This window comes from Neopelma chrysocephalum, unplaced genomic scaffold, assembly GCF_003984885.1.
Source record: "Neopelma chrysocephalum unplaced genomic scaffold, ASM398488v2 Primary Assembly neopelma1_102, whole genome shotgun sequence".
NCBI lineage: Eukaryota > Metazoa > Chordata > Aves > Passeriformes > Pipridae > Neopelma > Neopelma chrysocephalum.
Genome location: NW_020897765.1, coordinates 2,852,802 through 2,869,807, shown reverse-complemented (window position 1 = coordinate 2,869,807; position 17,006 = coordinate 2,852,802). Strand labels below are relative to the sequence as shown.

General features: G+C 36.2%; 1 protein-coding gene across 1 annotated transcript in view; it reads left to right on the top strand.

Moving 5' to 3' along the window:
• Positions 1-17,006, top strand: part of PLXDC2 (plexin domain containing 2) — a 257,231-nt gene that overhangs the window by 214,993 nt on the left and 25,232 nt on the right. The window contains exons 10-11 of the mRNA XM_027695655.1: positions 12,759-12,819; positions 15,735-15,888. Coding sequence (XP_027551456.1) covers positions 12,759-12,819; positions 15,735-15,888 — 215 coding nt within the window. The remainder of the gene's footprint in view (positions 1-12,758; positions 12,820-15,734; positions 15,889-17,006) is intronic.

Here is a 17,006-nt window from a genome sequence, read left to right as displayed (position 1 = left end):
TGTGGAATTATTGCGGAATTTCTGGAATTCCCCTTGAGCACAGATTGTCTGGAATAATTCCTATGTTTAATACAAATAAGCCTAAAAAGCTCAGTCTCTGAACAGAACCCAAGTGAACGTGAAGTAGCTCTTGGGGGCTTAGCACAAGTCAGAGCAAGACCAGCCAATTCACCAGATACAGGGCAGGACCCACTAGAGTAGAATCATCCCCTTGCATGGTTCAAAACAGATGACTCAAATTGCCTGAGCAATATGTGGAATACTTTTTCAAGGCAAACACCTGAGCTTTTTCCTGCATTACTAGAACTTTTACTCATGGACTTCATTCCTTAAGTTTCTTTTCTCCACACATTCTTCTCCAGTGTGCTCACTGATGTTTTCAGCAGCTCCCTAAAACTATCCTTACCCTAACATTAACAGATTGATATCTACCCGATTGAATTTGAATCCTGCTTTCATACAGAAACTAGCCAGTTTTCTTACAGCTGCAGCATTAGTCACAACTTTTACATATGCATACCTTGCTTTGTTTCCCTGAATAACTCAGAACAACATGAGTACTACAGTTATGCTTGTAACTGATGCAGATTTTTAAGAAGTTCAAGGCTGGGTTATAGAACTCAAGTTATTTCTAGAAAATAAGCAGAAGATTGCTACAATTCCCATTACTCTTAAATCCTAATATTTCTATTAAAATATTTTCTTTTAAATCCTGGTCCTGAAGTTGGGGAAGCATTTTGAAGATTCTTAACCTAGATGTAAACACAGTGATTTATTTAAACCACATCACTCACACTACTCATGTTGTATATTCCTATTTCTTACCATATCATTGCTTTTCAAAATTTGAGGTTGGTTTCACTAGCTAGATGTTCATAGCAACATCCTTTGCTGGAGATGTTGCTGTTTCTTCTGGAGCTTAAAAACTCTGTTCATTATCCACTCTGAAGGTTTCTGTGGTGTGCAATTTTGCAACACAACTTGGACAAGATATAGATATCACAGTTAATATGAAAAGACCACTGCCTGGACTTTTCTATGACCTTAATGCAAAGTCTGTCTCATATAGGTCTGTCAAATATATCACATTCCTAAAGTGTTTTGTTTTAAATGCAGAAAGTAGTTATCAAAGATACAGAGGACAGTTAAGCATCTAAATCTCATTAAGAGGAAGGAAAGAAGACATCCACCTGCTATATATACCTTGGAGAATATTTATTTTTGCTGATTAATTTGGAAAGAAGATGAGAGTGATGTAGCAATCTGAAACTCAGATATCAGCAGAAAAGGATTATGTAGCAGGCCATGGACAGCAGGAGCTGGGAGAAACTCCTTACTCTGAGGAACTTCCTCACAAGACCTATTGATATTTAACTATGTTGATTGGCCTGTCTCCTGCAGCAAGATATGGAAAGACTTTGTGATGATGTTATCAGACCATGGAGTAACCCTTTTGTTCTTTTCTCCCCATGTGGTCCTAGCTAAGGGTAAATATTAACCAACTGTGTAACTGTAGCAGAAAATTGTGTAATCCTCTAGTTGGCATAATCCATCTCCTGGTTAGCATAATCTGTCCTCCTCATTAACATGTCCTGCCCCCAAGACCCTTATATTGCGAAGCGCATGTTCAATAAAGATTCCAGTTTCTACCCCCGAACTGGGATCAGTTAGTTATTGACCTCTTCGGAGTATCTGTGTTTAATTTCCATGTTTAAATTCACAGATGCACCTAAGATACCATAGCGATAAATCACTAGAAAAATAGGTAGGTTGTAGAACTCTTTTCTGTAGAAATTTCTTTTGCAATTCTTTTGCATACTAGTAGTGGTTTATTTATTCTTCACTTGCTGCATTAGAACAATAAGACAAAGCCCAGCCTGGTCTTTGATGAACCGTTTATATCTAGAACTGTAACTTCTGTGCTGGCAGTAAACCTTTCAATTTGCAACAGAGTTGAGTACAGACTTAATTCCTCATTGTTTGTTTAGACTGAGTGTGATAGCCATTACAGTGGGCGTTGCCCTGCTCTATTAGAGCAGCATTCCCTCTGGGATTAAATTTTTTTTTTTCTGAGAGAACTACACCACATTCAGTTACATCACAGCCCTAAATTCTTTTGTGTTTGGTTTCATTTTCATCTGTTCATTTCTTACACTGATAGCTAAATTTGAATTCATACGTGTTCCTATTTGATCAGTGAAAAGTAATATTCATCCATGAAACGGTTCCACAGACATGTTCCTTAGGATGCAATTAATACATATTCAAAACATTTTAAGAAACTTGACTCAGGCTTCTGGTCATCATTCTGTGTCGTGTAAGAGGCTGTCTTGACAGAGTTCCTATACTAGGCATTATAGCCTGTCTGATTCCCAAATAAGTGTCTCAAGTGGTGGTCTAGTGTAACTATTAGGCTTTAAATGTATAATCCAAAGAGTGGAAGGGACACATTTCAAATAAAACAGGCTTTGCTGATAACAAATTAAAAGATTTATACTTAAAAGCACTATAATAAATAAATTATAATGCAAAATTATTAGGATGCCAATTTCTACATACATGTAATGTGAAATGGAAAATATAGATAGGTGATGATTAGGTGAATACAGAACACAAATGAGAATAGAAAAAATAGGATGGTTACTTAAACAAATGAGTGAAGACTACTTAAAAAAACACTGAAAGGGAAGTTGCCACCTAAGGCAAAAATTGTACCTACCTTACCTGAATTGAGGGAAAGAGCTTCAAGAAGGTTTTGACATCTTCCTATAGATACCACAGCTCTATGAGGGCAAGTTCAAAGACAGAGGAATGAAGTCAGGGTCTCAAACTTCTCTTTGGTTGCTCACTATAACATATCATAACAAAAAACAGTGAGATAATAACTTATCATCTTGTCTACAGCATAATTTTTACCCTTCTTAGATTATATTCTTGACACTCAGGCTGTTTCTTCCATTTCTTGTGGGTGTAAAGTCCCAACTTATCTCTTTTTCACACCTCTGAAATTTGCTAACTTTCCTTAACCAAAATAACACTAATTTGCAAGAATTACCTTTACTTGCTAAACTACTGATCTTTTTATCCAACTGTCTCTCTGTCGATTATCATGTATATTTCTTTATATTAATCTATGCTAACTACTATTCCCGTGCTACTGGAAGAGTTGTAAGTGAGCTGACTCTTTCACTAATGAAAACAGTGGATTGTAACATAGTTCATGGTCACTACTCAAACCAAATATAGCAGGATATAAGAAGTTTTTACTTTGGAGAGAAAAACCCATCAGAGATCTAATATGAAATTAGGGGGGGGGAAAAGAGAAAACAGTTTCTCAAGAGAGCAGCCAGGCCATATAACAGCAGTTCTCTCAGTTTTTGAGCCAAATATCTAGGTAAGCTGCTTCTGACTAAACAAATTAGTTTTTCTAGTCCTCACTGAATTCTGAATCAAAAAAGATAGGATAGTACTATAATAGGTTAGTTCTGTTATCTATAGTTTCTCATTTTGCAATGTTTTTATGTATTACTGTACAGAGAGCAGTGTTGATGCTATTTTGCAGTTTGTCTTACCTTCTCTTCCAATGGACTGAAATAAATCAACCGTACTGCTTACAACAGGTGAACAACTTGGGAATTCTTTTCTTTCCCAAAAATGATGCATTAGAAAACGCTCAAATTTGACCAACCCAAGCTTTATGACTTCAGGACAATTTGTCAGATAAGTTCAGGTACAGTTCAGGTTCATTAATGGATCAGCAAAAATAATAATTGTGCAGTAAGTGCATCTTTTCCAATAGGCCCTCTTAGTAGAACATTAATTTAGTGAAGAACAAGGTATCAGATTTCTTCCCTTTCATGTCTGAGATAATTTAATTTGTAGTTCCCGACTCCTTCCTGAACTCTCAGAAAATGTTATGTTCCGAGAAATTACTTGCTCTATATCTTTTATCAAATATTTGAAAACTTATGAGACTATATCACAGAAGCCAGATACCACCTAACCATTGTAACCTAAATTGTTGGTCTAGATAAAAATTTCCTCAACTGCACCTTTCTTTCCTTATTCCAAGTATTTAAAAAAAAAAAAGGTGAAACAACAGAAACTGAGCACAAAATATTTCAGGAAATGTCAAAATTCAGGACACAAATGTGGAGACAGACTAAACTATCACGCCTGACTCTCGGATACTTTATAGGATGAATGTTAATCTACATTTTGGAAGCATTATTTTTTTTCCCTTCATATAAGCATCCAACCCACTGCATTACCATGGAGAAATCCATCTTCCACCAATTTTTTGGTGCTGTCTTAATTTCCTTTGTTCTCATTACAAGGGAAATAAATAAAACAATGATAAATAAATAAGTCAAGGGGGTTTTTAATTGAAGCAATTAAGATTTTTTTTAATGGAAATTTTTTGCACCTAATCTAATTTTCTTTTTCCCTGATTTTTCTGTTTCATTGAAATATAATGCAGAATGGCAGCCCCAGTCACTAGTACAGATATAGTTCATCTTCCCCTGCCACATATTTTTTTACATAGTATTGCAAATTAAACACAGCCTGGGAAGCTTCCTGGGAATTTTAAAACTATTTTCTGTACCATTAAAAGAGTTATGATGTTTCCTGATGCGATTTCAGTCCATACCCAGGAGCACTGTCCACAACAGTTCCCAGGCATGTTGCAGGAGTTTGACTGTTCCAAGGATTACTCCCAGCTGGCAATTTCCATGCAGCCTCCTTCTTTTCAAGGTTGAGAGAGTTTGCTTGTTCAGACATAGGCCATTCTGTGCCAACAGCCTTTGTGCCAAGGAATATTTCTAGCCATGTTTGTTGTACTACTATAGACAGAATGATCACAATAGTCTTAACTGCTTTCCAGAAGTGCTAACCTCTTATGGTTGTACTCCTCAATATCACTTGAGCATCGCTGAAATCATATTTGCTTCATAGCCTCCTAGATATCACTCTTTAAGGAAGGGCCATATATGAAAAGTTACTTTTTGTTAGCATATTTTAAATTTTACATCGCTACGGACATATAATGTTGCCAAAAAATTTTATTTAAACAAATCTGAAATTTGTATGTCTCTTCATAAAGCTTGGATTATCTGAAATTAAAACTTGTTAAGGCAAACTGTTCAATTTCTCAATATGGTCTGAAGATTCTTTATAGCATACATATTTTCTCAATCTTTCCAGTTACCTAAAGAGTGAGGACTCTCTAACACTTCCATGTAGAGATATTCTCAGTTTCAAGGAAAAAAGTAAAGTTTTATCTGTGTTCTTCCTTAAATATCAAGGTCTTTTATGCATCACTATGTCCTTAGTTCTCCCCACATTTAGGTCTATTAACTCTTCCAATATCTGCATTATTATAAAACATTGACAAAACCACATTTTCCTCTGGATATCAGAACTGATATTAATATGTACAATTAATTAAGAAATTGAGGAGCACGAACAGTTCTGTAATTCTTTGGTTTTGCTGACTGTTCCTGCTCAATCTCGAGTTCAGAATTTTACTCACTTTTAGATAAAAATATGAGACGCAATTAGGATATTAATCTGGGAAACAAAAACTTTCTGAACTTTAAGTTTCCCAGTTACAGGATGATTCATGTCCTTCCCTTCTTTGCTCTCTATCTGAAGAGTTAACTGAGCCATTACAACAGGTTTTTTTCTTAGCCCTAATTCGCCCTTCCTTTCCACAAGTGCAGAATGAATATTCAGTTTCAAAGCTGTGTATGTTGAATGCTCTCCTGCTTTGTTGCATATAAACTTTGCCTTTTGTAGAGTCACTTTAGCATAGTATGCCTCCTTTTCCTGTCATTGCTCCTGCTTCCTTCGGGTTCTTACTCTTTTTAGAGTTCTGAATGAGATATAACAGGAGCAGTAACCTAGCCTAATTAAAACATTGCTAAATTTCTCTTTCTAGCAGCTTAGATGCTGATGTCCACTAGTACTGAATCAGCCATGTTATATATTGTATGATTGCTGGGGGTTCATGTGTCATAACAGAAATTTGAACAGCCTTATTTCAGACCATCTCTAGGCACCAGGCCACTTTTATCCTGTCTCAAGAACTCTTCTACTTCACAGAATCACAGAATCACAGACTATGCCAAGTTGGAAGGCACCCACAAGGATCATTGGGTCCAACTCCTGGCCCTGCACAGGACTCCTCAAGAGTCACACCATGTGCCTGAGAGTATTGTCCAAACACTTGAACTCCGTCAGGCTTGGTGCTGTGACCACTTGCCTGGGGAGCCTGTTCCAGTGCCCAACCACCCTCTAGGGGAAGAACCTTTTTCTAATATCCAAACTAAACCTCCCCTGACACAACTTCAGGCCATTCTCTCAGTTTCTGTCACTATTCACCACAGAGAAGAGATCAGTGTCTGCCCCTTCTCTTCACCTCACAAGGAAGTTGTAACAGCAATGAGGTCTCCCCTCAGTCTCCTCTTCTCCAGGCTGAACAGACCTCAGTCATTCCTCATACGGCTTCCCCTCGAGGCCCTTCACCATCTTCGTTGCCCTCCTTTAAACACTCTCTAAAAGCTTAATATCTTTCTTATAATGGCCAGTCTTCGCGAAAGAAGATTTGGGGAAAGGTCTTTTTACCTTTCCAGCCTGCGCAATGGATTTTTTAGGTGAGACACAGCCTGTGCTGAACTGAGCCCACCCTTTAATCCTAAGGTTCATCTGCCGGGGCCAAGCACGCTTGGACAATGGCAGTGAGGTCCTCAGGACGTAGGTTTGTTTAGAGTGACCTTCTCATAGATGGATGGCCTTACAGGGCTAACGGGCTACCATCTGCCCGGGGGACCGGGGATTCGAACCTGGGTCGCAGCAGTGAGAGTCCTGCATGCTAACCACTAGGCCACCAGGGGTCCCCTATCTTTCTTATACTGAGTGACCAAACTGCACACAATATTCAAGGTGAGGCCACATTACTGCAGAATTAATGTTATCAGTGTGTTTTTTTATAAAGGAGCAAAATCCCAGTGAAAGTATATGAATAAAAAGGGGAGCATGGCCAATGTGTGAACGAGATCTGTACCTTGGTAAGTGCCACCCGAGGCTTGGTGTTTTTCACTGTCATTCCCAGTTCTACAATTCATATATCTGGGAGTACTGTGAATTAGTGTATGCTCATCTGGTTTTCAGAAAATCTGGGCTTAACTCTAGGTTCTGTTACTAATTCTGTGTTATCTCAGCTGATTTTTTCATATCTCTGATGTTCCGTTTCCTTATCTCTAAAGCGGAAAAGGAAATACTTTCTCCAAAGGTGACCTTCATATTTTTATTTTAAAAACAAGACGAAATCAATGGGTATGTGACACTAACAATACTTCTGAGTTTGTCAGTATCAGCTGAATACTCAAAGATAGAAAAGAATTCAGTCAACCTTGTAAATGTAAGAAAGGGGGGATTAATTGTGCTAGTTACGATCACTAACCAAAGTGCAAGTACACCCAGTAGTACTTTAGAGCTCTGCCTTGAACCCTGAGAAACTACTAGTGTGCAAAACAGATAGCAATGCCAATGGATCAGAATTCCCTGCTAACTTCTGTTGCTATTAGCCCTTTATACCCACCTGGTGCAGGTACAAATGCAGAAAGTCAAAGGCAGCGGTGAATGTAATCTAGTATCAGAGACTAATCTCAGTGTGTTTCCTCTAAAGAGAACACATTTGATATTATTTTCTGATAATTCTCTTGGAAATTCTGGTACCATAATCTCATAAATTTGTCTCTAAGGTGTTCCTCTTACACTTTCTTTTTCCTTCTAGCTATTCAAAGCAGAGCCTTTAGCAGAAGCTTATTTTTTATTCTTTATCTGCTTTTCAGCATGTTTCCTTTATTGTTGTAATTGACATTAAGTTTATAGAAAATATCCTCCTATTCTTCTTTAATCAGAACTTTGCCAAGTCTTCCTTTAACCACAATTTTTTCTTTTCTTTCTAGTTGAATTGGAAATAAAACTACTTACTTCTTTTATCCCACTTTTATTCTTAGCCTCTTTCAACAGAAAGAATTCCCTATTGGTGTCCTTATTTCCTACTGCCTATTCAAATGTTGTGTCAGAGTTGCAAATATTGAGGCTTACTCATGTTCAGTCTTTTTCTGTAAAATAACAGCTTGAGTTTTAACATCATTCACTTCTATGTTTACATGATATTGCAGGAGTACATTACAGAACATGTAGCTATATTTTTCCAAACTTTCCATCCCATAAAATTGTGGAACCCTTGTCAGGCTGAAGATCGACTGCTGGACTTTATGCCACTCTGATCCTCCTTATCATCACCTGAATGTTTTAAATTTTGAGAAGTACATAATCTTAAGACAATGATGGAATTCAGTGCTGCATCGACTATTAACTATGCCTTAGTAATTATATTCAAATTTGTCATAAACATTAAAATAGTACAGACTGTTTGTAGTGCCATGTTTAAAATTCTTTTATTAAGCTAGTCATCTTAGCTATTCTTACTCTACAGCAGTGAAGTGGGAGCAAATCTTCTGACCAATCAAATTGTCATCCTATTCTAAAGTACAGTTTCATTAAGCAATGTTTAAGTAAAGGATAAATACAGAGAACACACTTATTCTTGAATTCAGATATATGATTGGGTGTATTGAACTAGGTGATAAGCACAAATATCATTCAAATACCTTACAAATGCATACTACAGTCACTCACAGTGACACTTCACCAGAATCTTATGAACATTTCAAGCTGTGATAAAGTTCTGCATCCAAAAGTGGAAAATATCAAAGGCACGAAAATTCAGTCTTTACCCAGACAGCACAGTGTGACAAGAAAGTAATATTTGAAGGATGAAAGAACAATATTGGAGCCTGTTCTGTGGTAAAGAGAGGCAAAACCAGACCAAGCACAAAGATAAATCTTTTTTTCTCCAAAAATCACTTTACTATTAGGGTTATTTTTCAGTTGGACATACACAAAGTTCAGGACCTCCAGTTTAGATTTTGTAATATATTATTTATTTATTTATATTTTGCTTCCTATTTCAACTTGGAAAGAAATTCCACTTTAAAATGTTCTAATTCTTCTAGCAATTCAAACATTCTAGCAAGTGCTTTAATCTTCTCATGATGTGATGGTCCTTCTTTAATGGTTAAAAGGCAGAAAAGCCTTTTTAATTTTCTGGATTAACCTTTTATTTAACTGAGTCAATAAGCATTTTAACTGAGCTAAATCATTACATGGTATTTACAAAATCATTTCAGATGTCTGGAATGCCCTTCAGTCCCAGGAATCCATTCCTTACATGCACTTACAGAGCCAAAAATAATAGGGAATGATTTATTTAAAGGACAAGTGTTGTGCATTTTAATGCTCTTGATTGTATTATACCAGCTCAACCTAGTGAAAAGATTTTTCCATATAGACTTCGTCACTTTCCCTCCCAATAATTTTCTGTTATGTTTTTAGCCTTACGTGATAAACCTTGATGAATTTTCTTTATACAGGTTATCTGATTCATTATTATTAATCCTCATTGAACTCTCTTCAAAGAGAAGCAGCCGTCATATACTGCATGAACACGTCTTTTAAATATTCTCTGCCAAATACCAATAAATGGCATTTGGTAGATAGGATAGCATCTCCAACCCCTTTCTGGCTACATACAGTTCACTGAAAGGCTTTTGACAGCTTTCTTGTTATTCGGACTCAGCTGCATCAGTTATGCCAAATTGTCTTTGCCACACGTGCAGACACATTAATTCTCTCTTTCCTCCCTGAACCAGTACTCCAGCGTTCCACACAAATCCTGAAATTCCTTACATTTCATGAATGTATTCTCATTTCCTAGAACATCTTTATTATTGCTTTCCTAGGAGCTGAGTTCGGTCATCACTTGAAAATGAAGTTGTTATAAAATAGCCATGTTGACAGATGGCATAAACAGCATAGCTAATCAAATCTGCTCCAATGTTTTAATGGAAACAGGGAATTATCACCATGCTACAAAACGCAATCAGTAAAGTGGGTGGTGCGCTGAAATGACAGTTTCCAGAATTCTAAATCAACAGCACAGCAATAATAGTAGCTGCTGCAGCTGACATCTCATGATATATGCCTCAAAGGAAGTTCACAAACAGGTTTGCCTAGAGCCTATCTCGTTCCTGATAAAGCTGCTTTCTGATAATATTGTTTGGACTCACTGTGCATCAGTAGGAAATGTTAAATAAACAGTGCTCAGGGTTTAATGTAATTTTTTTTAAGGCAGTCATCTCAAGAGTGCCTCACATGTTCGAAAGAGACATTCCAAGTCCTTACATGTTGCATTCAATCTTTGGTAGTTTGTTAATGCCTAGGAAAAAGAAATTAACCCCAGCAATGTTAGTCACAATCATAATTCAGTAGTTTGTAAGAAAAGATTTAAAGACTGTAAATGAGTGCACCTGGGATACATTTTTATTCATTTAATCTTTGGAGCCTTAAATTGGACACCACTTAGATACAAGATAAAATCTAGGATAAAAGTTTGTTAATCCTTACCAGCTCTAAGTACAGTTGGATTTGAAATGGGCACAGAAGTTGCTAATGAAGTTCTTCAAACTTCGGAGAAAAGTAGGGGAGACTAAAAAAAATATGTTCTATTCATACCTGGAACGTCATGTCATCATTTCTTTTTGCTTAGTAAGATTTTCCTGGTTCTTTCAAACATTCGTGGAGACAGAACACCACAGAGATGGAGAAGCAGCACTCAGCTCCCAGCATAGCACTGGTTCATTCACCCTTCACCAAGAAAACACTTTTTGCAGTGGCCTTTATTCATAGAATGTTTTGGGTTGGAAGGGACCTTTGAAGATTATCCAGTCCAGCCCCATTGACATGGGCAGGGGCATCTTGCACTGAATGCAAGGTTGCAAAAAGCCCCATCCAACTGGACCTTGAACACTTCCAATGGGGCATTCACAACTTCTTTTGGTAACCTGTTCTAGTGACGCACCAGCATCATTGAAAAAAAATTTCTTCCTTATGTCCAATATAGATCTATTCTCTTTCAATTTAAAACCATTACCCCTTGTTCTGTCACTACAGGCTTTAATAAAATATCTCTCTCCATCTTTTTTACAAGCCCTCTTTAAGTATTGAAAGTCTGCTATAAGGTTTTCCCAGAACCTTCTGGTCTCCAGGCTGAACAACCCCAATTCTCTCAGCCTGTCCTCATGAGAGCTGCTCCAGTCCTGTGATCATCTTTGTGGCCCTCTCCTGGACCTGCTCCAGCAGGTCCATGTCCTGCCTATACTGGGGACCTCATGCATTGAGAAGGAGATCTCTATTTTTCTGGAACACATTTCTTGTTTGGACATCTTTCTTCTTAACTGCTGTAGGTTTTTGGAGAAGTCAGTTGCTATAGAGTGTGTGATGATTGACACCTGTTAGCGTTGGGGTATTTTTTTTTGTAGTATTGTGAATGGTGGAATGTGGATCAGTGCAAGTATAATAAAAAAATGAACATTTTCTCAAAAACTTTTCTCAAAGACTTTATATATTGTGCTCAGAATAACCATATGGAGAAGTGTCTTATCCTAAGTGTGTTGTTAACATTGTTTACATCTTCTTGTAACATCCTCTCCTACTGTAAAAATAATTCCACTTTTCCATTCTTCTAAATGCACCTGTTTACCTCAGTTGAAGTAGAGTAGTACTTGGCATACCTTGTCATCTTTCAATTCTTTGAGAAAAAAAAAATACCTCTTAAATATAGCTAACCATAACAGTGGCCTTATTTCCTTGCCTAGTCTTACTAAATGACAGTAAGAAAGTTGTTTGGTGTACAATGGCACCACCCTGTCTCATAACAAAATACTGAAGGAAATGAATGCAGAAAAAAAAAAAAAACAAACCCTCCAAAATACAAAACACCCTAACTGAGAAGAATCCTTTTCAAAGTTGAACATCATTCTTTAGTTATTTGCTTGTCATTTTAATGCTTTCTGTTTGTGATGTTGTCTAGGAAAACCTAACTTTATAACCACTGATAATACTCTTGTGAGATGGGGATTGCCAAGGGAGTCATTATATTGAAGTGCTACAAGTTTCTTAAAAATGTCTTTGTTACATATTGCAAATGAGAAAGAATATTGTAGACAGGTTATTAAATCCACCTAATTTGATAAGAAATGTGCACACAATTTAAGTTTTCTGCATCTAGCGAAGAGGTAGAAGCAGCTGTATGGTATTCTCTAATTGTCGTGAAGAGTGTTCAGAGGAGCTGTGAGCATTGATCACACTGGTATATGTGTATTTTGATGTCTCAGATCACTTTGACTGAAAAAACAGTGACTGGTTAACTGCATCCTTTGTGGGATTAAATTTTCCTGGCAAATTCTGGACAAAAAATAATTGAACCAATTTACATCCCTATGATTGACATCAAACTTAAAAATGCTATGGGTTAGTGCAGTCTTAAGAATAATTATCCAGTGGAAGGGAGATACTCCTATTTAAAAACTATAAATAAGTTGAAAAACCTACAGTAAAGCCTCATTCATTGAAACACCTTTCAAAGAAGTGGATTAAAGGAGTGAATCATAGTGTAACAAACAGCATCTTGAATAAAAGTGATACCACATAAATCATATGAATTTTAAATCACATCATTTACTTATTCTTTCTGTCACTCTCTTCTGTTCCTCTCCCTTCCTTTCTTATTCTTATTTTCCTTCTATTTCCATCGGAACAACTTCTATGTATTTCATCATTTAAAGATGCTCCAGTGGATTTGACCGTCACCGACAAGATTGGGTAGACAGTGGCTGCCCTGAAGAGGTATGTGAGTAGTTTACATCCTCAGCCCATCAGAGGCAACTTATATAGATATGATGCTTTTTATTAAATTCTTCAGATTATGAGGCATGGTTTCAAGGCCAAAGACATTCTATATTTATCTTTATTATTCAGGGGAAATGCTATAGTACATAATAAAGAAGAATAGGCTGAGCAATTTCACTCTCCATTTGGTAGAATAAAATGGATATAAATTGAATTTTTATCCTTGAGAAAATACTTCAAATAATTAAAAAAATTAAATTAACAACAAAAACAACAAACCAAACAAAACAAAAAAAAGGAGAAAAAAAACCTACTCCAAAACAGTGTCCCTGTGCTGATTTTCCTTTAGATCTCTGAATTTGCTGGGAAAGGGGAAGAAACTGTGATGTTCCTCACCTCAAAAAACTAGAGTAGTTTCAAGTGCAAAACTGGCATTGTATTTTGATTGTGAAATCTGGTCAAATCATTTAGTACAGAAGACATTACACAGATGAATTCAAAGAGATAAAATAAAAATTAAAAAAAAATTTAAAACCCTTCACACAACCAAACTACAGGGCATTTGGATTTCCTTTCATGGGGGGGCATTGAGAGGATGAGAAAGATACCTGATTGTGGTAGTGGCAGGCTGTCAAACAGGGACTATAAACCTCCTCAGAAAGTTATTTGGGGTACTCCTAAACCAGAGCAGTTCATTTTCAAGACACATATATAAATATGCTGCTGGTGTTTCTTTTCCAGTGTCCTCTCTTTATAAGGACTTTTAGTTTGGGAGTTGGTTTGGGGGTTTTTTTCATTTTTCTTTTTTTCTCATTTGGGGATTGTGGTAATAGGAAGAAATTAATTTGTGACACTTTTAATCTCCTGATGGCCGTAAAAAAGAGCAGTTATTTTTCCATTTTTGCTGAAGGGTCTAAATTTTCTCATGAGTTTCAGCAACATAGGCCTTCTGAATGAAGTGTAATGTCAGGTGAAACTCAGGGCAAAACAAAGCCCCAAGTGTCTAGTTAGAAAAGCACATTCTGTTTTATTCTCAGTAGAAGCAAAGAGAAGTAATGGCATAAATCCAGACTAATGGAAGAATTTTTTTTTTTCTTATAACGGTAATTGCAAAATACCTGCATCCTACTTGCTGCCTTGTTACATGGCCTTGAAGCTTCAGCTCTGCAGTTTGTAATCTGCTGATTTAAGAAAAAAATTTCTGTGAAGAGCAACCTCTTCAAGAACATAAGACAAAAGTTACTGGGAGTGTGTGTTTTTATAGTGCATGACCTTTGTATGGCTTTAATCCAATTTTAATTAGCTAGGACTCAGTTGTGCTTGTAAGTGAAGTTACCCAAAAAATGCTTTCTGCGGGACAGTAGCATCCCATTCTGCTTTTCCTTTTTTGTTTCAGTCCAGCTAGTGCTCCAAGGTTCAGTACATGATCTGAGAGGAAATTATCGATACACTACGTGTATCTGAGAAACTAATAAGTTAATTTGCAAAGTTTCAGTCTATTTGGTTGCAGTTCACTGTCCAGCTTTCAGGCTCTGGAGTAGAAGCAACAGCTTACTTAGCATCTTCTGGAATTACGCCTGAGCTGACTGCTAGAGTTCAATGAAGGATCAATAATTAACACACAATGGTTAATTTTAGATGCCTTCACTAAAGAGGATGAATAACGGGGATTCTCATAACAGGGTTTCTTTATTTGTAATATTTTGTAATATTGTAATATTGTAATATTGTAATATTTTGAACTAAATTTTGATTTAATTGCATCAGTGAAATTACCAGTAGTTTTCAAGAAAAAAACACAAAGAAATTTAAAGAACAATTATCCTGCAGGCACTGACACCTTTCTTTAATGTAATATATTGTTTTTGGTAAAACAAAGGACAATAAAATACCTGTGCATATTAAAAGAAAGACAGTGCCCACTGGGTTTTGACAGTCAGATCTCCATAAAATGAACAGCCTTTGCGGGACTCCACTTCTTATGAAAATGAATGAGGACAGCAGGAGTTACGTGCAGTTCCCATATTTGCTGCAGATTAATTGGATGTATTTTCCTGCAAAACTGTATGATCCATAAAAGAAATTATTCATTACATCTGTAGAATTTTAAAAATGTCCAGAAATTAAAAAAAAAAAAAGACTCAAGATTTGTATGAAAATATTTGCTCATGAAAATAAAAGTTAAATTATTAGATGATGATGACTATTATTTGTAGTGTGCTAATGTATTACAATAATTTTCTTCATTATTATTATTTATTATAGTTTATATTTAGAATATATTTTGTATAATAATTGTTATAGATACAAATAATACATGATATTTTAATATTATGTAGAATTAATAGCCATATAGTTAATGTTTTACTCTGTTGTAGTAAATAGATATTCTATAGGCTGAATACATGCACACATTTTACACATATGTGTGTGTTCTTCTGTGATAACTGCATGCAAAGCCGAATTAAATGCTCCACTTAACTACACATTGTTCACTATGAAGAGTTACAGTTTAATTGCCACATATCTTTTTCAACATATGTTATGGCACCTGTATTGATGGCAGTGAACTTTCATTATAGAAGTGTAAAAATATGGATCATAATCTTAGATGTTAAAATAATAACATGTTTGACAATTTGAGAGGACTTTGAAGCCTTGTCATTAACAGCTGAGAGCTGTAAATTTTACAGATAAATGAAACAAAATACATGTTACTGAATGCAGTGTAGAGTACTTCAAAGGAAAAAAAAAAGAAAATTAAAAGAAAAAGCTCTTGAAATTTCTTGATTTAGGGTTTCTATTATAATTAATTTTATTCCAGCAGTTTGTCCATGTTTAAATTCTTCATTCAGTGGCAGTCTCCACTGAGAATTAATTTTCTCTTCTTTGTCTCTGTTGTTTCCCCACAGGCAAAAGATAAGATCTGTGAGAAGAATATAGACACAACTGAAACACCTCCGTACTCCACCACCACCCTTCTGCCAACCACCACAAGGTTCAGAGTTTTAACAACCACCAGAGGATCCACCACTTCCCACCTGCCAACTAGCCTGCCCACAGAAGGTGACATGTATACAATGCATTATTCTATAGTGCAAACAAGTCCTTTAGAAGTCAAAAAGAAATTTATTTTTTTAAGTATGTGTGTTCATGTTGACCTTTTTTCTCTGAGGCAGCGGAAGGAGTTGGAAATCGCAGTCAGGGCGATATCTGCTACAGGTTTTAATTTGCAACTCACTCTTGCAATAGTAAGGTGCAAAGAGGATGAGGGTGGAGGAGGGGATGATGCTGGAGTAGCAAAGGCAAGTCAGGCAGACTTCTGGAAAACTTGAGGTTACAATGAGTTTTTCATATTCCTTTACCATCAAACCATAGTCCAAACCTGCTGAAATAGCAGTAGTAGAGAGCCCTATTAAAGTTAGTGAAGCAATTCCCACTACAGACTTAATGGATTTTAATTCTATTTAGTCAGGTGAAAATGATAGATAATCCAAATTAAAAAACTCTTTGAAATATGCCTGTTTGCTTTTTTTCAGTCAGTTGACACTGTTTTTTTCATGTAGTGCTCACTGTTGTTGTTGTGAAATAGTTTCTCTAGGCTTCTGAACAGAATTAACTGGGTAAGCGGTGGTGTGTCAGTTCTCATCCTTATTCCACTGGCTACTTAAATCTTGCCTTTCTGGGCTTGGGATATCCTGCTTTCTTGCTTTGGGAGAAAATTCAGCTGGGCAGGAAAGTTATATCAGATTAATCAAAGAACATCTATAAAGTGTGTTTGCATCTGTCTGTTGACATTGTATGTTAACAGAAGAAAAGGTACTAAGTACAGGCAAATTTTCCAAGTGGCCTGTGACAGGAAAATTTGAGCTGAAGGCATTTCAAAGTGGGAATCTACTGATAAGAAGGTCTGGTTTTGTTTGCACCAATAAAAGTTTAGAAACTGTCGGTACAGCATTTGGACTGCATTAAAAGGAATATTCCCTAACATTTTGTTCATTAAAATTCACAAGAAGAAGAGGAATATGGAAATAAATATGATTTAATATTGGTAGACTTTTTCATGATTCTTAGAAGAGGAACTAAGTCATTGTCTTACTTTGTTGTCATAGGTTGGGTCATATAATCCTTAATATGACAAAATGCTCAAGATATGTATGAACATGTAACATAAATGAATTATT